Source organism: Budorcas taxicolor, chromosome 18, assembly GCF_023091745.1.
Source record: "Budorcas taxicolor isolate Tak-1 chromosome 18, Takin1.1, whole genome shotgun sequence".
NCBI classification, from domain to species: domain Eukaryota; kingdom Metazoa; phylum Chordata; class Mammalia; order Artiodactyla; family Bovidae; genus Budorcas; species Budorcas taxicolor.
In genome coordinates, this window is record NC_068927.1 from 40619020 (window position 1) to 40646335 (window position 27316).

Sequence of the window (27316 nt, forward strand, 5' to 3'; positions counted from 1 at the left end):
AGGTTAGCCAAGAGTTCTTGTGTTGTTCCGTCGCTCAGTTGTGTCCAGCTCTTTGCGACCCCATGGACTGCAGCACACCAGGCTTCCCTGTCCTTCACTGTCTCCCAAAGTTTGCTCAAATTCATGTCCATTGAGTCAATGATGCTGTCTAACCATCTCATCCTCTGCTGCCCTCTTCTCCTTTTGCCTTCAATCTTTCCCAGCATCATGGTCTTTTCCAGTGAGTTGGCTCTTCACGTCAGGTGGCTGAAGTATCAAAGCATCAGCATCAGTCCTTCCAATGAATAATCAGGGTTGATTTCCATTAGGATTCACTGGTTTGATCTCCTTGCATTTCAAGAGTTCTTTTATATTAATGCTACCGAAAGCACAATTCGGAAAAGAAAAGATTGATAAATAGGGCTTCATCAAAATTAAACATTTTGTTCCATGAAAGACACTTTTTAAAATTTAAGTAGAGTTGATTTACAATGTTGTGTTAGTTTCTGGCATACAGCAATATGATTCCACTATATGTGTAACCTTTTTCATATTCTTCTCCATTGTTTATCATGGGATACTGAATATAGTTTCCTGTGCTATAGAATAGGACCCCGTTTATTTATTTTATATACAGCAGTTTGCATCTGCTAATTTAACTTGTCTCCTAATTTATCCCTCCCCCACAGGTAACCATATGTCTTGTCTCTCTTCTTAATACTTTTTCTATTTATTTTTGGCTGCCCTGGGCCTTCGTTGTTCTGCACGGGCTTCCTCTGGTCCTGGTGCACCGGGTCTCCTCTTCATTGCAGTGCACGGGGTTCTCATTGTGATGGCTTCTCTTGCTGTGGAGCGTGGGCTTTAGGCTTGCAGCCTCAGTAGTTGTGATGCATGGGCTTAGTTGCTCCACAGCATGTGGAATCTTCCCAGAGGAGGGATCAAACCCATGTACTCTGCCTTGATCAGTGGATTCTTATACACTGCACCACCAGGGAGGTCCCATATGTCTTCTGTGTGAGTCTGTTTCTCTTTTACATAGATAAATTCATTTGTATCGTTTTTAGATTCCACATATAAGTGATACACAGGTATGGCATCATTCTGACTTCACTCAGCATGATAATCTCTATGTCCATCTCTGCTGCTGCAAATGACATCACTTTATCCTTTCTTTAAGGGCTGAGTGGGATTCCATTGTGAACATGCGCCACATCTTCATCCATTCATCTGTCGTTGAACATGTAGGTTGTTTCCACATCTTGGCTGTTGTAAGCAGTGCTGCTGTGAACATTAGTCAGTCAGTTCAGTCGCTCAGTCATGTCCGACTCTGCAACTCCATGGACTGCAGCACGCCAGGCTTCCCTGCCCATCACCAACTCCCAGAGCTTATTCAGACTCATCTCCATCAAGTCGGTGATGCCATCCAACCATCTCATCCTCTGTCGTCCCCTTCTCCTCCTGCCTTCAATCTTCCCCAGCATCAGGGTCTTTTCCAAGGAGTCAGTTCTTTACATCAGGTGGCCAAAGTATTGAAGTTTCAGCTTCAGCATCCTTTAGGATTTCCTTTAGGATTGACTTCTTGGATCTCCTTGCAGTCCAAAGGACTCTCAAGAGTCTTTTCCAACACCACAGTTCAAAAGCATCAATTCTTCGGCACTCAGCTTTCTTTATAGTCCAACTCTCACATCCATACATAACTACTGGAAAAACCATAGCTTTGACTAGATGGACCTTTGTTGGCAAAGTAATCTCTCTGCTTTTTAGTGTGCTGTCTAGGTTGGTCACAGCTTTTCTTCCAAGGAGCAAGTGTCTTTTAATTTCATGGCTGCAGTCACCATCTGCAGTGATTTTGGAGCCCAAGAAAATAAAGTCTCTCACTGTTTCCATTTTTTCCCCCATCTGTTTGCCATGGAGTGATGGGACTGGATGCCATGATCTTAGTTTTCTGAATGTTGAGTTTTAAGCCAGAACAATTTTAAAATGCTTTGAACACTGGGGTGCATGTGCCTTTTTGAATTAGAGTTTTGTCTGGATTTATGTCTAGGAATGGGTTTGCTGGATCATACAGCGACACTATTTTTAGTCTTCTGAAGAACCTCCATACTGTTTTCCTTAGTGGCTGCACCAATTTATATTACCACTAATGGTGCAGGAGGGTTCCCTTTTCTCCACACGCTCTCCGGCATTTTGATGATGGCCATTCTAACTGGTGTGAGGTGGTACCTCATTGTAGTTTTGATTTGCCTTTTTCTAATAATTAGTGATGATGAGCATCTTTCATGTGCCTGTTGGCCATCTGTATGTCTTCTTTGAAGAAATGTCTATTTAGGTCTTCTCCCAATTTTATAATTGGGTTTTTTTTTTGTTACTGAGTTGTATGACCTGCGTGTATATTTTGGAGATTAATCCCTCGTTGGTCACAGTTTTTGCAATTGTTTTCTCCCAGTCTGTAGGTGTATTTTTTTGTTTTTTTTCATTTTATTTATGGTTTTCTTCAATGTACAAAAGCTTAGAAGTTTGACTAGACCCAATTTATTTTATTTTTGTTTTTATTTCTATTGCCTTGGGAAACATTGGTACCATTTATGTGAGAATGTTTTGCTTATGTTCTCTTCTAACAGTTGTATGATGTTATGTCTATTTAAGTCTTTAAGCAATTTTTAGTTTTATTTCTATGTGTGTGTTCTAATTTTATTGATTTACATGTGGCTGTCCAACTTTCCCAGGACCACTTGCTAAAAAGATTGTCTTTTCTCCATTGGATATTCTTGCCTCCTTGGTAGATTAATTGGCCATAAGTGTGTGGCTTTATTTCTGAGCTCTCTACTCTGTGCCTTTGAACCATATGTCTGTTTTTTGTGCCAGTGTCATGCTGTTTTGATAACTGTAGCTTTGTAGTATTGTCTGGAGTAGAATGACTAAAGTATTGATAATAAATGCTGGTGAGGATGCAGAGTACCTGGGAACTCGCATTCATCAGTGGTAGAATGTGTAGAAATGTGAAAATGGCGTAGCCACTTGGGAAAGCAGTTTGCCAGTTTCCTGCAAAATTAATACAGTTACCATATAACTTAGTAATTTCACTCCTAGGTATTTTCCCAAAAGAAATAAAAACCTATATTCACACAAAACTCTGTGAATATTTATGGCAGGTTTATTCATAATTGCCAAGAATGGGACTTTCTTGGCGGTCCAGTAGTTAAGACTTCACACTTCCACTGTGTCATGCACAAGTTTGATCACTGATCAGGGAACTATTAATAAGTTGCCACATGGTGTGACCAATAATAATTCCCAAGGATGGAGCCAACTCAGATACCTGTCAACTGCTAAATGGATAAACTGAGGAACATCCATATGGTAGAAGACTACTCATCAATGAAACAAACTACTGGTATGTGTAATGACATGGATGACTCTCAAATGTCATATTGTAAATGAATCCCAAGTGAAAGAAGCCTGTTCCCAAAGCATACTTTTCATTTCCATTTATATGACATTCTGCAAAAAGCCAAAGCTACATGGATGGAGAATCCACCAGTAGTTGGCAGAGATGAAGGTTGGAGAAAGGGTTGACCACAAAGGGGCAGCATCAGGGAATTTTTTGGGGTGATGAAACTATGAGGCATATTGATTATAGTGGTGGATACTCAGTTCTATGTATTTGTCAAAAGTTACAGAATTATGCACAAAAAAAGTGGGTTTTAAGTATGTGTAAATACTTTTTTAAAGCTAAAAAAACTTTGTTATTTCAATGACACCACCCCCCCAAAAAAAAACCTTGTAAAAAGCTCCTCTTCACCAGTCAAATAAATTAAAACAATAAGATTCAATTTTGCTTTTAACAGTGGCAGAGAAAAACAAATGAATACACAGTGATTTGCATTGTGTATTTGTGTTTCCATTTGCCAGGGAAAATAGGCACTTAATGCTGGTTGAGGAAAATTAGGCAGTATATACAGTAAAAGCCTTCAAACTCTACATTCCTTTGCTAACTTTCACTTCTAAGGGTCTTTTCTGAGAAAATTCAGAGTGGTTTGTAATGATAAAATTGACAGCAATTTAAATGTTCATGAATAGTTCATTGCTTGAGAAATCTGTATGCAGGTCAGGAAGCAACAGTTAGAACTGGACATGGAACAACAGACTGGTTCCAAATAGGAAAAGGAGTACCTCAAGGCTGTATATTGTCACCCTGCTTATTTAACTTATATGCAGAGTACGTCATGAGAAACGCTGAACTGGAAGAAACACAAGCTGGAATCAAGATTGCCGGGAGAAATATCAATAACCTCAGATATGCAGATGACACCACCCTTATGGCAGAAAGTGAAGAGGAGCTAAAAAGCCTCTTGATGAAAGTGAAAGAGGAGAGTGAGAAAGTTGGCTTAAAGCTCAACATTCAGAAAACTAAGATAATGGCATCTGGTCCCATCACTTCATGGGAAATAGATGGGGAAACAGTAGAAACAGTGTCAGACTTTATTTTGGGGGGCTCCAAAATCACTGCAGATGGTGACTGCAGCCATGAAATTAAAAGACACTTACTCCTTGGAAGAAAAGGTATGACCAATCTAGATAGTATATTCTAAAGCAGAGACATTACTTTGCTGACTAAGATCCATCTAGTCAAGGCTATGGTTTTTCCTGTGGTCATGTATGGATGTGAGAGTTGGACTGTGAAGAAGGCTGAGCGCCGAAGAATTGATGCTTTTGAACTGTGGTGTTGGAGAAGACTCTTGAGAGTCCCTTGGACTGCAAGGAGATCCAACCAGTCCATTCTGAAGGAGATCAACCCTGGGATTTCTTTGAAAGGAATGATGCTAAAGCTGAAGCTCCAGTACTTTGGCCACCTCATGCAAAGAGTTGACTCATTGGAAAAGATTCTGATGCTGGGAGGGATTGGGGGCAGGAGGAGAAGGGGACGACCGAGGATGAGATGGTTGGATGGCATCACGGACTCGATGGACGTGAGTCTGAATGAACTCCGTGAGATGGTGATGGACAGGGAGGCCTGGCGTGCTGCGATTCATGGGGTCGCAAAGAGTCAGACATGACTGAGCAACTGAACTGAACTAATGTGTTATAGGACACTAAGCAACCATTTAAAATGTTATAGAAAATGTAATGATGTGGAAAATTAGCTCAGTTGAAGACAAAAATAATTAATGGATGGCTCAGACAGTAAAGAATCAACCTGCCAATATTGGAGACCAGGTCTGATCCCTGGGTTGGGAAGATCTCCTGGAGAAAGAAATGGCAACCCACTCCAGTATCCTTGCCTGGGAAATTCCATGGACAGAGGAGCCTGGCAGGTTACAGTCCATGGGGTGGCAAAGAGTCAGACACGACTGAGCAACTAACACTTTCACTTTCCAAATTTTTAAAGTTTCTTAAAGTCTCTAAATTTTTTCAAACTTTTAATAATAAATGTATATCAGTTTTTAAAAGTTAGAAAGTATAAAAAGAAGAACAGAAGAGATAGAAAACCAATGTGTTAGCTTAGTTATCAGTATTGCTACAGAGAGAATTTGGTTGAACTCCTATGGCTCAGCTGGTAAAGAATCCGCCTGCAATGCAAGATACCTGGGTTCAATCCCTGGGTTGGGAAGATCCCCTGGAAAAGGGAAAGGCTACCCACTCCAGTATTCTGGCCTGGGGAATTCCGTGGCCTGAATAGTCCATGGAGTTCCATGGAGTTGCAAAGAGTCAGACACGACTGAGCGACTTTCATTTCACTTATGGGCAAGTGTAGTTGTTTTTTTTTTGGCTGTGCTGGGTCTTAGTTGCAGCACACAGGATCTTTCATTTTGGTGCACAGGACTGTCTAGTTGTGGTGCATGGGCTCAGTAGTTGTAGCACCTGGGCTTAGTAACTCTGTGGCATGAGATCTTAGTTCCCCGACCAGGGAATCAAACCCACATCCCCTGCATTGCAAGGGAGATGGACTTAACCACTGGACTACCAAGGAAGTCCATCAAGTGTACTTTTTAGTAATTTCCCAGTGGTGCTAGTGGTAAAGAACCCACCCGCCAATCCTGGGTAATTGTAAGAGATTCGGGTTCGATCCCTGGGTCAGGAAGAGAAGGACATGGCAGCTCACTCCAGTATTCTTGCCTGGAAAATCCCGTGGACAGAGGAGCCTGGTGGGCTGCAGTCCATGGGGTCGCACCGAGTTGGACACTGAAGCAGCTTGGCACGTCCGCCTCAGATCTAGTCCTAGAGACCGTCCGCTAGAGGGCAACTTCAGGTCTGCATAGCGCACACACCTGCCGTTGTCCCCTCACAGCAAGGAGAGCGGCAGTGGGCCAGAAACAATTACTCTTGTCCTTTGTTCTCTGAGGACTGGAGCACTTCCTCCTCTCCAAGGAAATTTAAGGAGTGGTGGTGGGTACTTGTTTCCCCTACAGAGGCTTACTCTGTTCTAAAACTCCATGCCGCCTTCAGCAAAACTGGCACTTTCAAAAGCATAGCTTCTTCAGTCTTGCTCATCAAAGTTGTTCCAAAGACAGGTGTTACTGAACAATTTATACAGAGCATCACAAATCATTTGATAATTTAGGTTTTCCTAACCAAGCAGATCAAAGACTACAGGCAAAAATATAAAGATTAACATATCAACCATGTCTTTGTGGTTATGCAGAAATAACTATGGAATTACTTAGTCCTGAGTGTTCCATAAATATAAAGGGCCAGCTCACTGAGATGTAGCAGTCATGCCCACCTTCACCTCTACCTGTCGGTGCCGCCTTCTTGGATTCTGTGATGTCTGCTCATTATTAGTGCCTCCTCTGACTTTCCTGTCTAGGTGATCTTCCTCACGCTGTTCTACTCACTGATGCTGAACAGGCTGCCACAACTTCACAAAGAGAAGGAACATCAAACCAGGAGGATCTTGGCACTCTGGGGTAATTCAGCTAATCCTTCTGATATCTCATTTTGCAAAGAGCAAATTATGTATCAGAACAGTGCACTCCCAGCCACCTCACTGACTAAGACAAATTTATCCACTCAGGGATCTTGTCTCTAACCAGCCATCGTGCCTCCTCCCTGACCCAAGACCAAACCAGTGGGTCACCAGAACTCCTTATGATCCGTCCCTCCGGAGGTCACTCAGAGCTTCACCTCTCCCCTAGATTCCAGATTCCTTCCTCCTGTTTCTAGCCTTGAGCCCCAGGTGCTGTTTCCAACTGCTCACCCTCTGTATCTGAATGCCTACGGCTGTCTCAAACACGCCCCAAGCAGAATTATTTGCCTGCCCCACAAATTCCCTTCTTTACTGTTTTCTCATTTCAGTTAATAATATCACCACTAGCTGTAAACTAAGAATAATCCTAAATCCCACTCCCAACTCAATCAGCAAGCCTGAGGAAGTCTGAATAAAACTGACTAGAGCCACTCATTTCACACAGATGAAACCCACCAAAAGGTGGCCGAAAAGCAAATGGCAGAAAAATCAACACAACATTCTGTTTTCAGCCAGGCTGCACCGCATGTGTGATCTTAGTTTCCCGACGAGGGATAGAACCCATGCCCCCCTACGGGAAGTCCCTTAACACAACATTTTAATCGTGCAAGAAATGCATGCCTTGCTTAGAGACACATTTTTTAATGAGATGCATAGGAGGATAAACTCCCAAAATTTAGGAGAGGATTAGCTATGAAGAAGAGAAAGAAGGGATACCATCAGAGAGGTGCACAGCAGGTTTTATCTCAGCTGCCACTTATTTCTTAAGCTGAGTGGTGGACAAGCTGCTAAGGGGTTGGCATCTTATTCCTTCTGAGATTAAAAAACTAGTAATCTGACTTCAAACTGCCTTCCCAGTCCTCATTTCATTTCTCCATCTCTTCAACTGCTGTTCCCTCTGCTAAAGTGACTTCTTTTCTTTCTTGTCCTCATCTTTATCCATCTAGAGAATTCTTTCTGACTCATTTAAAACAAATGTCTTATGTCACTGCCTCTGGGCCACCTTCTCTGAATTCCTCCAGGAGGTTAATTTTCCCTCCAGTGATCCCTCAGTACTTGGCTCCTACAGGCTGACATGTTTTAGGTCATATTCTAACTCCCTCTCTCTCCCCATCTTGATTTACACGTCTCTAGATTCTTCTGCCCACAGTGTGGTCTGGAGAACAGCACTAGCATTTCCTGAAATTGTCAGAAATTCAGGCTCTTAGGCCTTACCCCAGAAACTGAATTTTAACACAGTTCCAGGTGATCCCCCTGCCCATCTTACAGTGAGAACCACCACTCTGGAACAGTACTCCCATTGGGTAATCCACTGACAAAACTGGTTCTAGTCCAAGATAAGTAGAGAAATTGAGAATAAGCCTTTAGAAACATTTATAGCAATTGGGCAGACTAATTTTAGGCCTACTGAATCTAATTTTCAAAATGGGGCTTCTATTTTTAGGCCTCTATTTCGTGTCATTTTTCTTATATTTTGTAGGCCTCTGTTCTGTGTCGGTTTTCCAGTTTTTACTGTATTTTACAAAAGTATTAGTCCCTGATGGATTGGAAATATTTCTGTAAGTCTTTGATGGTAGTTTGGGAAGAACTGCTTGTGTAACTTCTTTTCTCCACTTTAGCATTTAATAGGAGATACTCATAGTAGATGCTCAGCAGATGTTGATGAATAACTACTTAATGAAATATAACCCTTTTTTGACCTACATTTCAATTTTTGACAGCAAGATGTCCTTCCTCATTACCCGGTTCAAGAGATAAGAACAACTCCATCTATGTAGCCCCCACTATGAACACTCCAGTCAAGCGCCCAGAAAGAGCCTTGAAAGAGAAGAAGTTCTTCAAGTTGACAGGAGATGTTTTAGGTATGGAGAGGAGATGATAACATGTTGATACATCAACACATTTCCCAGCAAGGAAAGGGGGAGTGAGAATAAAATGGAAAACCTAGAAGCGGGGGAAAGTATCTTAAAGTACTCACCTCAAAACATTCTGGATGCTATTAAACAAGGCTGTTCGGTGCATGCAGGGCCTCCTGAACTTATGATCTAATTGTGTGCTTGAGGAAGTCACTTCCTCTGTCTGCAGAATGTAATCTTGAAACTTGGTCAGCATCACAGGGTGGAGGGAAAATGAATACGCTCTGAAAAATAGTTGTCCTGTAAGTACAAGGTCCAGCACATCTAGTGTTTGGGTTACTGGATTCTCTGGACCAAAATAGACAAATTCTGTTTTTGTCATATGAGCAGAGACAATCGATAGATAACTGGGGATGGGAAGAGACCCAGGGAGTTGTTTGCGGGGGATGGGGGAGGTCATTTAGACCTTAGAACTAAAACAAAGCATTTTTTATGGGAGATTTTATGTATCTCAAGTATAATTTCTGATCAGTGGCAAAAGAATTCTGGGAAGGAATATATACATATCTATTGCTGCTCATACAGATATCACCAGGAGCCAGATGCTTTGGCTTATCTCTGACAATTATTAAGTTGAATCACGTGAAAGTGCCAATTTTTGACTGTTTTTGACCTGTGAAAGTCTATATGCTTAGGGAAAAATGAAGAAAAACATATAGAGGATTTTTTAAAATTGAAGTATAGTTGGTTTATAATGTTCTGCCAATCTGCTCTACAGCAGAGTGACCCAGTTATACATGTATATATATACACATTCTTTGTTTATATCCTTTCCATTATGGTTTACCCCAAGAGACTAGACACCGCTCCCTGTGCCGTAGAGTAGGACCTTCTTGTTTATCCATTCTACACGTAGTAGTTCGCATGTACCAACCCCAAAATCCCAGCCCACGCCTCTCCCCACCCTCACCCCCCGGCTTCCATAAGTCTGATCATACAGAGAATTTCAAAGAATTGAAATTTGAAATTTCAATTTCAACTTCAGCTATGGCTTTCTCGCTTCTGTACTAGCACAAATCCTTTTCCTTACCCTGTTGATGACTACAGTCTACTTGACGCAGAACTCCAATAGATTTTACCTCCGTCAAGCTATCCACAAGAGCTTTTCTCACCGTTTCTCAGAGATCAAACTTCTTAAGCATTTCTACACCTGGGCCAATAGCACCCTCCTTCCCAACCTGTACGGGGATTACAGAGGTAAGAATACAGTCCAGGGGCCCAGCCCTGCAAATGTGGGATACAGTTGGTTTTCCATATGCCCCTACAGTAACCATTAGAACACTGGAGAAAGTTTCGCTGGCTGTGTCAATATGACTGCACCTCTGTGGGCACCCAAAGGTCTACCCCCAGGGACCCATCTAAGCAGTTTCAGGTTTATGTCTGTTCACCCAAGGGTGATTGGTCCCCGAGGGCTGGTTTCCACTGAAGAGTTTCACTAGAGGGATAAACAAAGTTGAGAATTTATTCACTTATAGCATGAGAAGTAACTGAAGTGGTCCTTGGGGTTGTTTGCCTCCTTGTGAAGGAAGGAACCACATGCAGCTGAAGTTTGTTCTCTAAGCCCAGATGTAATCAGAAAGATCTCACACCAGGGTGATGTTTTGATATATTGCCTGATGTGCAGTCATTCCTTAGTCTGTGATGTGTGACTTTTCTTGGTTGGTTATTTAGTTCAAGTCCATGAATATGTAGTGAATAACTGGTGTACTGGGAACTGTCCTAGATGATAAAAAGATGGGTATTATGTGGTTTGTACCCTCAAAGAACCTCACCATCAAGAGGAGTTAGTATGAATGCTTCTTGTTCAGTATTTCTCAACCAAGTACCAATGCTTTGTCCTGTTACAACTTTGTGTCTTATTAAGTGAGTTGTGTTCTGGAAATTGCTGCATTCATTAAACTCAGGATTGGTGCCTTTCTGTTGAGATTTGAAACATCTCCTAAGTTCCTGAAAAAAAATCTGAGTGATGTGTAATCTGAGTAAATATATATACTCTTTTCTTTTTTAATGTTATTGGAGTATAGTTGACTTACAGTGTTGGAAATGTTGGTTTCAGGTATACAGTAAAGTGAATCAGTTATGCATATACATAGACCCACTCTATAGATTCTTTTCCCATATAGGGCATTACAGACCATTGAGTGAAGTTCCCGTGCTATACAGCATGTTCTTATTAGTCATCTGTTTTATAGATAGTAGTGTGTATATGTCAGTCTCAGCCTCCCACTTTCCCCTTTGGTGACCATGAGTTTGTATTCTATATCTGTATAGTCTTTTCTTAAACGTGTGTCCTTTCTAAGTTGCTTCAGTTGTGTCTCACTCTTTGTGACCCTGTGGACTGTAGCCCACCAGGCTCCTCTGTCCATGGTGATTCTCCAGGCAAGAATACTAGAGTGGGTTGCCATGCCCTCCTCCAGGGGATCTTCCCAACCTAGGGACTGAACCCGCATCTCTTATGTCTCCTGCACTGGCAGGCAGGTTCTTTACCACTAGCACCACCTGGGAAGCTCTTCATGTGTACGTGGTGCATTTAAGAGATGTTGCAGGTGGCAACTCCTTTGCATTGCATGTTGATTCTTTCTAGCTGAGTTTCATTTTTATTTTATGGCTGTGCTGGGTCTCTTTTGCAGCACATGGAATCTTTGTCGCTGCACCTGGGCTTTCTCTAGTTGCAGAGAGTGGGGGCTTTCTCTCTCGTTGCAGTGTAAGGGCTTCTTGCTGTGGTGGCTTCTCTTGTTGCAAAGGGCTCTAGATGCACGGGCTAGACTAGATGCAAAGGCACAGACTTAGAAGCCACATCCTTGCTCTCCTCTTACCAGCAATGTGTTTCTGGGTGAATCACTCAACTTCTTGTGCCTCAGTTTCCCCATCTGTACAATGGGGATAATCTTAGGATCTATCCTTTAAGATTGATGTGAAAATTTAAAACTTAGTATATCTAAGTGCCTAAAACAGTGTTGGGCACTCAATGGGTCTTAGCTATTAATTTTTTTTTTTTTTTTTTGGCTGCACTGGGTTTTCAGTGCTGCGAGCAGGCTTTTCCCTAGTTGCGACAAGCCGGGACTGCTCTCTAACTGTAGGGCATGGGCTTCTCATTGCAGTGGCTTCTCTTGTTGTGGAGCATGGGCTCTTAACACACGGGCTTCCGTAGTTGTGGCTCCTGGGCCTAGAGCACAGGCTCGATAGCTGTGGTGCACAGGCTTCATTGCTCCGAGGTGTGTGGAATCTTCCCGGACCAGGATTGAACCTATGTCCCCTGCATTGGCAAGCGATTTCTTAACCACTGGGCCACCAGGGAAGTCCCAGTCTTAGCTATTATTAATTGGGCAGTTGGAGCTCTGGTTCTACTAGAACCACCTGGAACATACTAAGGAAGAGCAACAGCAATCTGAGATGTAGATAAAGAAATAGAATTAAGTAGATAATACTGATAGACATTTAGATTGTTTCCAGTCTTCTACTGTTAACAATAGTACTATTAAATATCCTTTTACATATATAATTTCACTCGTGCAAATATATCCGTAAGATAAGTACCTTGAAAAGACTTGATAAAACTGTATATTCAGCTTTCCTGGCCACCATGGAGCTGTGGGGAGGCGTGGGTGCATTCAAAATTCAGTTCCACCAGTAACCTACCGCCATGGCTGAGGAAGGCATTGCTGCTGGAGGTATAATGGGCGTTAATGCTGCACTGCAAGAGGTGCTGAAGACCACCCTCATCCACGATGGCCTAGCATGTGGAATTCGCGAAGCTGCCAAAACCTTAGACAAGCACCAAGCCCATCTGTGTGTGCTTGCATCCAACTGTGATGAGCCTGTGTATGTCAAGCCGGTGGAAGCACTTTGTGCTGAGCACCAAATCAACCTGATTAAGGTTGATGACAACAAGAAAGTAGGGGAATGGGAAATAGCCTAGTCCAATGTCAGAACACATTTGGGAAGAATCTTTTTGGTAAGATTTAATTAAAATTCCTCTTGCAGCAATTTAAACTTGTTTTTTCTCTTGTGACTTTCTTCTCAGATGGAAAACCATTAATCTCACAGTTCTGTAATTGCATACTTTTATTTAAGGAATATACAGTGAGGCTACCTTTGAAAGTTAAATCACCCCTTACCTTCCTCTTAAGAATATACAGTGAGGCTATCTTTGAAAGTTAAATCACTCCTTACCTTCCTCTTATCTTCTTTAGAACCCTCAGTCCTTTGATAACTACTGCAAACCTCTCCCTGCCAGATTTTCTAACATAATCTTTTTCTTTCATGTTAAAACACTTTTTTAATAATTAAAACATGAATATGGAGAAAAACAGTATGCACCACAAGGTATGTTGTGCAACTCTCCTGTATCTCCTGATCCCCCTTCTGTCTTTCTGAGAGGCAGCCTTATTCCCAGTTGATTATACAGGCATACTCACTTCATTGCATTTTGCTTTATTACATTTCAGAGATACTGCTCTGTCTGTCTAACAAATTGAAGGTTTGGGAACCCTGTGTCAAGCAACTTCATTTGTGCCATTTCTTCAACAGCATTTGCTCACTTTGTGACTCTGTCACATTTTAGTCATTCTTGAAATATTTCAGCTGTTTATTATGTTTATTACAGTGAACTTGTGATCAGTGATCTCAGATGTTACTACTGCAAAAAGATTATGACTCACTGAAGGCTCAGATGATAGTTAGCATTTTTTTATAGAAATAAAGTACTTTTTTAGCAATTAAGTTTGTAATTAAGGTATGTACATTGCTTTTTTAGACAGAATGGTATTGTATACTTAACAGAGTATGTTTCAATCTAAACATAACTTTTTTTCTTTTTGGCCATACCACATGACTTACTAGATCTTAGTACCCAGACCAGGAATTGAACCTGGGTGCTGGCAATGAAAGTGCCAAGTCCTAACCACTGGACAGCCATGGAATTCCCTAAACATACATTTTATATGCCCTGGGAAACCAAAAAATTCATATGACTTGCTTTGTAGCAGTGGTTTTGAACTAAACACATAGTATCTTCAAGCTATATTTATAAATTCTTTCAGAGGTTATCTGTACATTTGCAAATACATTTGATGATAAACAGCATCCTGCTATAAACACTGTCATGCATTTTTGCCTTTTCCCCTTAGGTTGCCTAGAGATTGTTCCATCAGCATATGTAAAGCTGTCCCTTTCTATGTTTTATTCATTTACTGTGTAGTATGCCATTGCATGGATGTACCATAAATTGTATAACCAACTCCCTATTGATAGACATTTAGATTGTTTCCAGTCTTCTACTATTAACAACAGTACTATTATTAATATCCTTTTACATATATAATTTTACATCTGTAAGATAAGTACCTTGAAAAGACTTGATAAAACTGTGTATTCATTTTTCATTTAAAAAGCTACTGCCCAACTGTCCTCCTCAGTTGTACCAATTAACATTTCCATGAGCACCATGTAAGATCTGCCCACATCCCCAGCAGTTCACCATACAGGTAGCTCTGAAATACACGAAAGGTTTGCAATTGCACTCACAAGAAATTGCAAGTCAAAACTACACTGAGGGGACGTTTTTCACCTCTCATAGGGACAAAACTTACCTCTGCTCTTGCCCTTCTTCATTCCGTTTTCCCCATATTGTTTTTTCTTTTTTTAACATATAAATGTGTTTTGTCCCTGTTCAGAAGCTCCCAATGGATTCCATCACACTTAAAAGCTTAAACCCTCTATAAAGCTGACTCTAGGGCCTTCCCCACTCAGGGCTGTTGCACCTGCCTCTGTTCCTTCTCCTGTTCTGCCCCTCATTCACTCTGCTTCTGCCACACGAGCTTCTGTGCTCTCCCTAACCAGGCCGCACACACTCTTGCTTCAGTGCCTTGGAACTTGCTCTTGCCCTACGGATGTCTGCATCGGGTTCGCCAGACTTTGTTAGGGTCTCTCTCATAATCCACTCCAGTATTCTTGCCTGGGAAATCCCATGGACGGAGGAGCCTGGAGGGCTACAGTCCATGGATTTGCAAAAGAGTCGGACACGACTTAGTAACTAAACAGCAAAACTCTCATAAGCCACCTCCTCAGAGAAACACCTAATCACCCCTGTGAATAAATGTAGCCCTGCTCCCTCCCCACAGGACACTGTCCCCTCATCCTACTCAGCTTTTCCTCATAGCACTATTATTACCTGAATATTGTTTGGTCATTGCCTGTCTGCCTCCCTCCTCAAATGTGAGTGCTCTGTGGACTGGGACTCTCTCGCCCACTGCTGTGCCTAGCACCTAGAACAGGACCTGGTGTATGTGAACACTCGGTACACGCTGACCAAGACAAAGAATGAATGAATGTCCTTCTATAACCTTTGCCTGTTTTTCATTGGGCTGCTTGGTTTTGTTTGCTTGCTTTGATAAATGGGAGCTTTTTATATATTAAGAGCTTATTTAGTTGTAGATAGAGGTTTAGATATTTATACAGAAACAAAATAAGGATTTACAAAAATTTAAGAGAATGGATAGCATATCAGTAGCTTAGCTAAGCTGTTGATATCTGACCTGGGATTGTGATATGCTTTTCTGTTCTCATCTTCATTTGTATCCCTCAGTTCAGTTCAGTTGCTCAGTCATGTCCGACTCTTTATGACCCCATGAACCGCAGCATGCCAGGCTTCCCTGTCCATCACCAACTTCCGGAGTCCACCCAAACCCATGTCCATTGAGTCAGCGATGCCATCCAGCCATCTCATCCTCTGTCGTCCCCTTCTCCTCCTGCCCTCAGTCTTACCCAGCATCAGGGTCTTTTCAAATGAGTCAGCTCTCTGCATCAGGTGGCCAAAGTATTGGCGTTTCAGCTTCAACATCAGCCCTTCCAGTGAACACTCAGGACTGATCGATCCCTCAGTCATATTAAATTTTCTTCATATAATTATTGTACATCTTGTTAGGTTTATCTTTTGTTTCCTATGGTAAATAAGATTTCACTATACTAACTAGTGTTTGAATATATGAAGGCTGTTGATTTTACTATATTTAGTACCCAGATACCTTGCTGAATTTTTTTGGTAAGAGTTTTTAGGTTGATTCTCTTTTCTCCCCAGCTTTATTTAGGGACAGTGGAGACATTGAAATTGTATGTATTTAAGGTACACGTGATGTTTTGATATATGAGTTCATTGTGAAATGATTGCCACAGTCATACTAATCAACACATCCATCTTTTCACACAGTTAGGTGTTTTGTTTTTGGTGTGATAAGAACTTTTATTCTCTTAGCAAATTTCAAATATATATCACTATTGCTGTTATCTTTCATCTATAAACTGTAATCATGCTATATATTAGATCTCCAGGACTTATTCACTTTAAAATTTAAAGTTTGTATACTTTAGACCTCCACCCATCCTCCTCCCCACCCCAGTCCCTGATACCCACCATTCTGCCTGGTTCTGTAAGTTCAACTTTTTAAAGTTCCATTTATGAGATCATACATGCTTCTTTGTTGGCTCATTTCGTATCTTCACTTCTGTGAACAGTGCTGCTGTGAACACAGGAATGCAGATCTCTCTTCAAGATGGTGACTGTATTTCCTTTCCGTATATCTAGCCAGTAGTAAGACTGCTGGATCAGACAGTAGCTCTATTTCTAATGTTTTGAGGAACCTCCATGCTGTTTTCCGAAATGGCTGTAACCAGTTTACAGTCCGATTAATCGGATTCTTTTCTCCAGATCCTCATCAACACTTGTTATTTCTTGTCTTCCTGATGATAGCCATCCTGATAGGTATGAGGTGACATCATACTGCAGTTTTGATTTTTGTATATCCCTGTGGTTAGTGAGTTTTACATATACCTGTAAGCCATTTGTATGACTTCTTTAGAAAAGTGTGGTTTATTTATGTTTTGGTATTGAGTTGTATGAGTTCTTTATGGACTTTTTATTTTAACGCCTTGTCAGATACATAGTTTGCAGATATTTTCTCCCATTTCATAGGTTTATTGTTTCCTTTGCTGTGCAGAAACCTTTTCATTTGATGTACTCCCACTTGTTTGTTTTTGTTGCTTAAACATTTAGTGTCATATCCAAAAAGAAAAAAATTGTCAAGACAAGTGTCAAGAAGCTTTTGCTGTTTTCTTGTAGGAGTTTTGTAGTGTTAGGCCTAAGGTTTAAGTTGTTGATCCATATGGAGTTGATTTTTTGTATATGGCGTGACAAAAGGGTCCAGTTGCATTCTTGTGCGTATGGAGGTCCATCTGCTTCCCCTTTCCTATTTGGATGCCTTGTAGTTATTTTTCTTGCCTAACTTCGCTGGTTGGGACTTCCAGTATTGTGTTGAATAGCCATGATGAGTAGGCATCCTCGTCTTGTTCCTTAGAGGAAGAGCTTTTAAATTATCTTAGAGGAATAGTGTAAAATTTAGCTGTGAGCTTGACATATATGGCTTTTATTTTCTTGAAGTACATTCCTTCTTGCCTAATTTGTTGAGTTTTTATCATGAAAGGATGTTGAATTTTGTCAAATGCTCTTTCTATGTCTGTTGAGATTGTAAGTTGTTAATCCTTCATTCTTCTAATATGGTGTATCACATTTGTTAGCTTATGTATGTTGAATCATCCTTGCATCCCAGGGATAAATCTCACTTGACTGTGGTGTGTGACCCTTTCAAGGTGCTGTTGAATTTTGGTTTTCTAATATTTTGTTGATATGCATAGTATCTTTTTCCATGCTTCTATTTTCAGCCTATGTGTACTTTTAAAGCTTAAGTGAGTCTCTTATAGACAGCATATTGTTGGATCTTGTATTTTTTTCCATTTAGCCACTCTGTGTCTTTTGACTGGAGAATTTAGTCATTTACATTCAAAGTAATTATTGATAGGTAACGCTTAAAACTGTCATTTTGTTCATTATTTTCTGATTTGTTTGTAACTCCTTTGTTCCTCTCTCGTCTTCTTTTGTGATTGATGTTTTGTAGTGGTAGGCTTTGATTCCTCTCTCCCTTTATCTTCTGTGTATCTACTATAGCTTTTGTTTTGCAGTTACCATAGTGAAGTGAAAGTCCCTGTCATGTCTGACTCTTTGTGACCCCGTGGACTATACAGTCCATGGAATTCTCCAGGCCAGAACACTGGAGTGGGTAGCCTTTCCCTTCTCCAGGGGATCTTCCCAACCCAAGGATCAAACTCAGGTCTCTCACATTGCAGGCAGATTTTTACCAGCTGAGCCACAAGGGAAGCCCAAGAATACTGGAGTGGGTAGCCCATCCCTTCTCCAGCAGATCTTCCCAACCCAGGAATCTAACCGGGGTCTCCAGCACTGCAGGTGATTCTTCACCAACTGAACTATCAGGGAAATCCGTAAGGTTACCATAAGGCTTACATAAAACACTTTACGTTATTATTATAAGTTGTTATTTTAAACCAATAACAACTTATCTTCATCACATACAAAACTTACACTCTAATTATCCCTTTTATGCTCTTGATGTCACACTTCACTTAATATTTATCTAGATCACTGTCTTCATTTATTTGGCTACATCAAGTTTTAGTTGCAACAGGCTGTTCTTCGTTGCTCACACACACTCTCTAGTTGTGGTGCAAGGGCTTATTACTTGTGGCACGTGGGCTTAGTTGCTGTGCAGCATGTGGGGTCTTAGTTCCCCTAGCAGGGATCAAGCCTGCGTCCCTTGCATTGAAGGGTGGATTTAACCACTGGGCCACCAGGAATTCCCTCATTATTTTTTACAAATTGCAATAATTTCATATCCTTTTAAAAAATGTTCATATCTTATCTCTTTTGCTAATCTAATCATATTAGCTAGCTAGCAACTCCAGAAATGTTTTTAAAAATATTGATGAAAATAGGCCTTTTTTGTTACTTTCTTACTGAGGCAATTTTTTTTTTAATGGCTTCCTGTATTCTCTCACCAGGATTTATTACTGATGGAAACTCCTTTCTTTTGGGCAATGTTCTACTTCGTCAGATTCGCGTTCCTGGTGCCACATTCTTTACAACTAGACTGTCTCTCCAAGAACAACTGAAGCCATCTCACCAAGTTCAGGAGGATACAGAGAACTATGGGGTTAACTGGGGGCCCCCTGATAAAAACAACACATCGGACAGGATCTGGCATTACCAGAATCAGGAGGCACTGGGTGGCTACCCCATTCAAGGAGAATTTGCCACTTACTCTGGAGGAGGGTATGTTGTGAGACTTGGAAGAAACTCCAGTAATGCACGCAGGTAAGTGAACCTGAACAGGAGGTCCAAGATATTTGCTCCTGTCCATTCTTAGAGCAATTAGGAATTAAGGACCCTTTTGAGTAGTTTTGACAGCCACTATTATGCTACCGTACTATGTATGGCACTTGTAGACACTTTTATTTTAGATTTCTAAGGGAAATGTATCTTTAAGTTTAAAAATTCCTTTTCAACCTCAAACTAAAGGTATATTTTGGGTTGCCACTTTGCCAAATCTCCTTCCTTCTCTCATCTGGAAAAACACATCAGTTTCAATTCTAGCTGCAGTTAAACTCAACAGTATTTAAATAAGAGACACCACGTCATGAACAATCCAAAATTAAAATGCCAAAATTAAATTGCCAGAGTTAGAATGGTATTATATACAAATCCTGAGTCTTTATCATTATGTATGAAAAAGCCCAAATTAAAATGATTATCTCTTCATTGAATTTTTCAGCAAGAAACTGACTTCTCAAAAACAATGCCAACCAAATGGCATTTTGACTGCTTACACCTAAATAGCTTAGTTAAAAGTAGTACTTTTCAAATAGAAGTGATTGACACTGTATTATTAGCTATTTCATGAATCTTCAGTTTTAGATATTTTATCTAAAATGTTTTTAAAAGATACTAGTCTAAAATAATTAATTTTGAAGTAAAATTCTTAATTGAGGTAAAATTAATTCTACCTCAGACCTTAAATGCCAGATACCTTTTCTTGAACATTTAACGTTGGTGTGAATACTGGTGAAAGTTTGGGCATTAGTAAGCATTTTACAGGTGATTGGGAAATGTCACTTCTCACCTCCTCTTCGAGTGGTACTAGAAAGGCCAGAGCATTTTCCTCCTCTGCAGAGTTCAGTGGCGAATACAGCTGGCCTGTCCTTCTGTTTTTCCAGAGTTCTACAGCAACTTGAACAGAGCCACTGGCTAGACCATTGCACCAAAAGCCTCTTTGTGGAATTTGTGGTCTTCAATGCTAATGTGAACCTGTTCTGTGTAGTGACCCTGATTTTGGAGTCCAACAATGTAGGTATGAAGGCCTCCTCTCTTCCCTCTGTGACCTGGGTTATCACTGAAGGCCCCATTTCTTTATCTTATTTCATTAAAAAAAAATTATTTAAAGCTATAGCACATAATTTTGAAAGTCAGACATTTCAGGGCAAAAACTAGCAGGCCTCTCTTCATTCCTACTCTCCAGAGGCAGATTTAACTGATTCTTTGGTATTTAAAAATTACTCTAAAAATGCAGCATGCCTGTTAAGTATGTCATTAATCTTCAGTTTTAGATGGTCTCTTTTCTGGGGGGTGGGGAGCATTGTGCTTGGTGTTCAGTGCTGCATGTGGGCTCTCTGGTTGCAGCGAGCAGGGGCTAGTCTGTGCTGCAGTGCCTGGGCCGCCTCCTCTGGTGTGGTGGCGCACAAGCTCAAGAGCACAGGCTAGTTGTGCTTGGCTAGTTGCTCTGCGGCATGTGGAAGCCTCCTGGAATAGGAATCGAACTCGTGTCCCCTGCATTGGTAGGTGAATTCTTACCCACTGTACCACCAGGGAAGTCCCAATAGTATCTTCTTATGATGATAATTCAACTGTTTTATATCCGAATCTGCCTGCAATGCAGGAGACCCAGTTCAATCCCTGGGTCAGGAAGATCCCCTGGAGAAGGAAATGGCAACCGACTCCAGCATTCTTGCCTAAGAAATCCCATGGACAGAGGAACCTGGTGGGCCAGTCCATGGGGTTGGAAAAGAGTTGGATACCACTGAGCAACTAAACCACCAACCTCTGTATATTATAATTAAATATCTTTTCTCTTACAATATGTTTCCCTAGAGTTTATAGTTACTTCTTTTTCTTTTTCACTTTCTTGGTTTTACATGCATCTATCATTGATTCACCTCCAGACTCTTCCTAGAAGTAAAAATTTCATTCTATTCAAAACTATCAAGTAACCTATCATTTTGTCTTTTCCTTAGAAACATCTTCTCAGGCCCACTATTCTTTCAGTATAGTCCAGATTGGTTATTTTCTAGGCCTGCTTGAGAGCTCTTGAACTTGGACTCTCCTTGCCCTGTCTCCTCTCTCCTCTGTTGGATCACCTTTCTCCTAAATCCCATGTCTTCCCTTCTTGGTTTACTTTCTCATTTTGCTGGAACACATCCAGCTGGTATGTTTGTTGGTAACTTCCTGGAAATGAGCAAGGGAAGTAAATTTTCTTAAAGCCTTCAGTTCAGTTCAGTCGCTCAGTTGTGTCCGACTCTTTGCAACCCCGTGGACTGCAGCATGCCAGGCTTCCCTGTCCATCACCAACTCCCGGAGCTTGCTCAAACTCATGTCCATTGAGTTGGTGATGCCATCAACCATCTCATCCTCTGTTGTCCCCTTCTCTTCCTGCCTTCAATCTTTCCCAGCATCAGGGTCTTTCCCAAAGAGTCAGTTCTCATCAGGTGGCCAAAGTATTGGAGCTTCAGCTTCAGCATCAGTCCTTCCAATGAATATTCAGGACTATTTTCCTTTAAGATGGACTGGTTTGATCTACTTGCTGTCCAAGGGACTCTCAAGAGTCTTCTCCAACACCACAGTTCCAAAGGATCAATTCTTTGGGACTCAGCTTCCTTTATAGCCCAATTCTCACATCCATACATAACTACTGGACAAACCATAGCTTGACTAGACAGACATTTGTTGGCAAAGTAATGTCTCTGCTTTTTAATATGCTGTCTAGATTGGTCATAGCTTTTCTTCCAAGGAGCAAGCGTCTTTTAATTTCATGGCTGCAGTCACCATCTGCAGTGATTTTGGAGCCCCCCAAAAAGCTTTTTTTCCTCCCATCACGTTTGGTTGATCAATCATTTGGCTGGATATAGTAGTTTTTCGGAGTTTTTAAGTTTAGCTCCACTGTCTTCTAGCTTCTTATACTGCTATTAATAAGTATGATGATCCCCTTACTCCCAAGTTTTTAGAATAATCTTTGTCCCCAGAGTTAGGAATGGAGTTCACAGTGCGTCCTTTGATCTGGAAATGTATCCCTTAAGGTCTAAGAGATGTTCTTGCATTTTTTTCTTTTTTCTGATATTCTTAGCATTTTGATGTTGGAATTCATAGATGGAGCCTCGATTTCCTCATGTTTTTGCTTTATTTTCCATCCTTTCCTTCTGATTTCTGAGCAATTACTTCAATTTCCAAACCACTTTTGGAATATTTTGATTTCTAAAAATTGTTTGTCCTTGTTTCTTTTTCAGTTTCCCTACTCTTCTTTTTGGATACAATATCCTCTTCACTAAGGATATTACAGGTTTATGTTTTTTTCTGCTCCTTCAAGGCTTTCTGTAATTCCTCTGAGCTTCTTTAGTTTTTTTTTGGTGTTTTGTGTCCGGTCATATTTAAGAGGGAGGCAGTAAAAACCAAGTAAGTGCTAATTAGAAGCACCATGTGCATGGACAGAACTAGTCAGGTGGTATCTGTCCTTTTGGGGAGCAGTTTGCAGAGAGGACCCCCTCCACTCCCCTGCCTTGAGGATGTAAGCCTTTAAGACTCCTCAGAGCCAGATAACGGAAGGGGAATGGGAAGGGTCTCACCATGCAATATTTAAACTTTCTTTCAATTCCCTTTTCCAGTGGAGTACTACTCACAAATATACCTGGTATCCCGAGTTCAGATTCTCTCTGACTCAACGTTACTAGGAAGGCAGGATGGGTAGTAAATAACGTGGTTGTAAAGGGGAGAGAGGAAATCTGGGTTTTACCTGTTTATGTCCAGACTTATGATTGTTAGTTCTATTTGAACTTCTACCTTCTGAGGTACCTGATGCCTCCAGTTTCTCAGCCTTTGTGAGGTTTTGTGCTAAGAACCAGCTTCCTTCTGGGTTTCCTGTGCTGCTGGCTTAGGTTTCAGCTTTCTTGAATCTTCTCAGGCAGTGTCATTCAGCTGTTTTCCAGTTCCAGGCTCATCTGCCCGCCTCCTCATCTTTGGGTCATTTTTTTAAATTCCTTTACTGTCAGTGGCATTTTGGAAGGGATTAGAGGGAAACTGGGTATGTTCAATTCTTCCCCCTTTAACAGGAAGTCTGCCCTAATCCTCCTTCCTTTCCCCTCTCCCCCATAATTTGCCCACAGGTGTCCTATGACCTTAGGTTTTACTTCTAATCAGAATTTTTTTCCTCCCAGGCCCACACAGTAGACCACTTTTGCTATTTGTTTCAAAATGAAACATGAAAGCTTCCCAAGAGTCTTCATAGGGTTTTTAACTACTCAAAAACTAGGGGTAAAATAAACATGGGGAAAGTCCTGGCTTTCCCCATGAGAGCTAGCTATGTAAGGCAGGAATCCCTTTTGTTCTTAAATGTACTTTCTACTACAGGGGGTGCATCTTAACTCTAGTATTTGGGGGCTTTATGAAAAATTTATATCTATAAGCATCTCATGATCTTATAAAGCTTTTTGGTCTGTCTTCATAAACATCTGAGTATGCAGGGGATACTGTTAGTATTCATGGGATAATGTTAGTGCTTTTCATATAGGAAGTGTCTAAACTTGAAAAGGTTCAAATCTTTTTCATCATACTAATTTCTGAAATGTATTTTTTAAAGCTTTAAACAAAGGTACCACACTTCCATTTAATTCCATTCACCCCACAGTTTTCACTGCAATCATCAAGTCTCTGAAACATCATTTTGCAACAGTACAGCTAGTCAGTTTGTTTCTATAGCCATTCTAACTTGGTAAGAGGGACACCTGTTAACAGCTGTTAAGACACTGTCCTCTATGTGGGATCAACAGTATAATCCTCTCCTGCCTTTCAGTGCAGTCCACACATTCTTCCAGTGGCTTTGCATACATGATCCCATTTAATATTCATGACAATTCTTGAGGAAATACTAAGTGACATGTAGAGACTCAGGAAAATTGGAAACGGATGGTACAGGAACACTTGGGGTTATCTGAGAGAGAGTTGGAAGGGCAGAAGGCAAATTTAAAGGCTCTTAACTCCAGGTGTTCTTTCTTTTTCTCAGGTGCCTTCTTCACCTCCATGAGACTGGACATTTTAACTTCCCTTCAGATATCAAAGAACTTTGCCTGGTCTGTCATGTCACAAGTCATCTACTATCTACTGGTCTGTTACTATGCCTTTGCACAGGTGAACTGAAAATATTAGATGTAAGAAATTCTCAGTGTTGCCAGGTATTACTTGGAGAACCACAGGGAGCTGCTTTTAGGATTATAGCTATGATTTTGGTCCTTTCTGGAAGACTGAGTTCAGTTAAACCTACTGGCCTTCCACCAAGTAGTTCTTCCAGTTTTCTACAGTTAAAAAATTAAGTATATAGAAAGAATTTTTTGTCCAGTTATATGACCCCTATCTGAGGCTTCCCAGATGGCACTAGTGGTAAAGAACCCACCTGCCAACACAGGAGATGTTAACAGACGCAGGTTCCATCACTGGATTGGGAAGATCCCCTGAGGAGGGCATGGCAACCCACTCCAGTATTCTTGCCTAAAAATCCCATGGACAGAGGAGCCTGACGGGTTGCAGTCAGATGCGACTTTGCACACACACGACCCCTATATAAGGTAACACTCAGATGACTGTACCCAAAAAGCATTTCTTAGGCCACACGCAATATTTTGTTTTCAGGGTTTTAATTTAATTGAGAAACTTTATTATTAAGTTTAAGCAACATGATGAATGTATACAATTACAGTTGTTTTAAGGAAGGCCAACTTTTCTGTTTAAGTGGTAGCTCTGAATGACTACAAGGCAGAACTGAGACCAGAACGATTGTGTCCAACTTAGGGATCTGAACGGTCCCTGGCTGAGTGCTTTCCCAGAGTTCGTAACACTTTATTGGGGAAAGACCTAGGTGATCTTTCAGGCAAGCAATAGTGACTGTGGTGTCTTATGTTTAGGGTCGCCAGTTGAAACAGCAGAGGTGGAGGTTCTTCGTGAGGAAAAGAAACCTTCTAGATATGAGCATAATCCTCCTTAGCTTTGTCATCTTGGGACTTGACCTGACAGTTATTTCTCTACATAAAAAACACATGGTACAATACCACTATGACCGAGACAGGTAAGAAGGACCCTGAGGGAGCAAAGGATATTCTTACTTGATGCTCAGAATTTACTGGCTACACAAGTATTCTTTCAAACTCCCCTCTTCCTCTCTGCCAGATCTCTATTTGTATAATATCACAGTTAAACACAGACTACTGTCCACAGTGAAGAACACAACTAACTAGAAACTGCTAACTGCTAATGATATATGAAAAGCTCTTCTGCCTTCACAGTACTTAGGTACATGTTAATCTAGGATAATACAATTAAGTTTCACATAGCAAGGGTCTGGAATTGGGTTATTTTGCACCTTGGCCAAGGAATGAAGTCCTGACATGACAAGTGATCATTCTTTGAATAGAACAACACATGGAACATCTCTAAATCCAAAGAGGGTTGCTTTCTGGGAAGGGATGTTCATCCTTTAGCTCATCCTTACCAAGCAGCAGTCTGGTGCCACTTTGGGGTAACTTCTTTGGTCTTTCTCGTGGGAAAGACAAAGTATCTTATTTCCCAAAGTACCGCCATGTGGTGCTTTTCTAACCTAGCAGTGCTCAATAGCCTGGGCTGCGATCTGTTAAGACTGAGGCGGTGTCCCAGGAAGGCCTTATAGAGGGTTGTCCATGCACGGACAGTGGTGTAGCGTGCAGTCCTCAGTGCAGTGGCACTGAGGTCTTGCCTGCTGTGTGGTACTGCTACACGTTATCACAATAAAAGTGCCAGTTCACTCATGTCTGTGGAGGTCTTTCCAAGTAACCTAGTTGCTGCAACATAAAATTATCAATGCATCTCTCACGTAACAACAGAAACCAACGGAACAATTGGTGAGTAACACCCCTTTACTTCTATAGTTTAATCATCTCTCTACTCAGCACTGTTAAATCTATTAGAGGATCAATTACCACTGTTAGAGAACAACATAGGATTAGAGCGTTACAGAAAACAGACTGGCGTTATTATACATCTCGTTAGGTTAACTCATCTCTTCTGAAAGGAGAGATCTGAAACTAGAGCAGTGGTGGAGGCTGGCCCCGATTCTTGGTAACTCCAGATTCAGGATCGATAGGATGAATCAGGAGTAGCCAGCTAGAGGCTGCATTCCAAGGTTTCTACAGCACTGCTCCCAGTCGAGTATGTGGCCTTGTGCCAGTGTGCTCACATCCATGGGAAGCCACACTGGAAAGAAGCGTTCTGTCAACAAGACCGGGACTTACAGAGCTGCTGCACTTGAGGAGTAGGAGCCCTGGAGACACTGACCTCACAGGAGTTGATGGCATAGACTTCATCCTGAGTGTCTGCTTTCCTTGGTACAGGTTCATCAGCTTCTATGAGGCAGTTAAAGTCAACTCAGCTGTCATTCACCTCATGGGTTTCCTAGTTCTTTTGGCAACAATTCAGCTATGGAGCCTGCTGTATCAAAACCCCAGGCTGCAGGTCATTGACAGAACACTCAGCAAAGCCTGGGACGAGGTAGTGGGCTTCTTGCTGGTCATCTTGATCCTGCTGACAGGCTATGCCATTGCGGTAAGCACCCGTCCTAGTGTCTTGTCCTGAGTGCTGTGGTCTTACAGTCACGCTGCTTTCCTTAAAAAAGGTTGCTAAATGGAAAGTCACAGTTCAAGCTGGCAGTGTTTTGGAGAAGATAGTAGAGGAAAAGAGCTGGTTTTAGCTGTGTTATGTCCATATTTAACCAGCAGTATTATAAGCTCAAGACATTTCTCTCATCTTTAAAATGGAGATAACATTTAACTCACAAGATATGAAAGTCAAGAAACACTTACATGAAAACACTGATCACAAAGGGATTCTATATGGTTTTCAGGCATAGTAATTTGAATGGCCACTAAGGATATTCTTTAATTTCCATTCCATTGGGTCTACATTGACCTCATCATTATAACCATTTCAGGACCCAAACTGCAGCCCCCTCTGCTGCTTGCCAAGCCCACCCGACTCTTCTTTTTCAGTTTAACCTGCTGTTTGGATGGAGCATCTCCGACTACCAAACTTTTCTCAGTTCAGCAGTAACTGTTGTCAGTCTCCTGATGGGAATCTCTCATCACAAGGAGGTAAAAAAAAAGAAACTCTCTTCCTGGTTTCCTAGCAGAATTATGTTTCGTTTAATACATCAGATGAGAACTACTTATAAAAGCAACCCCTACTGTACCAACATGCTGAAAAAGGGAG

The 27316-nt window shown here is 41.2% G+C and overlaps 1 protein-coding gene across 1 annotated transcript in view; it reads left to right on the plus strand.

Annotated features, from left to right (window-relative positions):
- Positions 1-27316, plus strand: part of PKD1L3 (polycystin 1 like 3, transient receptor potential channel interacting) — an 81016-nt gene that overhangs the window by 51390 nt on the left and 2310 nt on the right. Inside the window, 10 exon segments of the mRNA XM_052656753.1 lie at positions 6788-6887; positions 8668-8808; positions 9874-10083; positions 10086-10121; positions 10124-10200; positions 15564-15620; positions 24023-24214; positions 24985-25145; positions 26443-26653; positions 27097-27198. Coding sequence (XP_052512713.1) covers positions 6788-6887; positions 8668-8808; positions 9874-10083; positions 10086-10121; positions 10124-10200; positions 15564-15620; positions 24023-24214; positions 24985-25145; positions 26443-26653; positions 27097-27198 — 1287 coding nt within the window.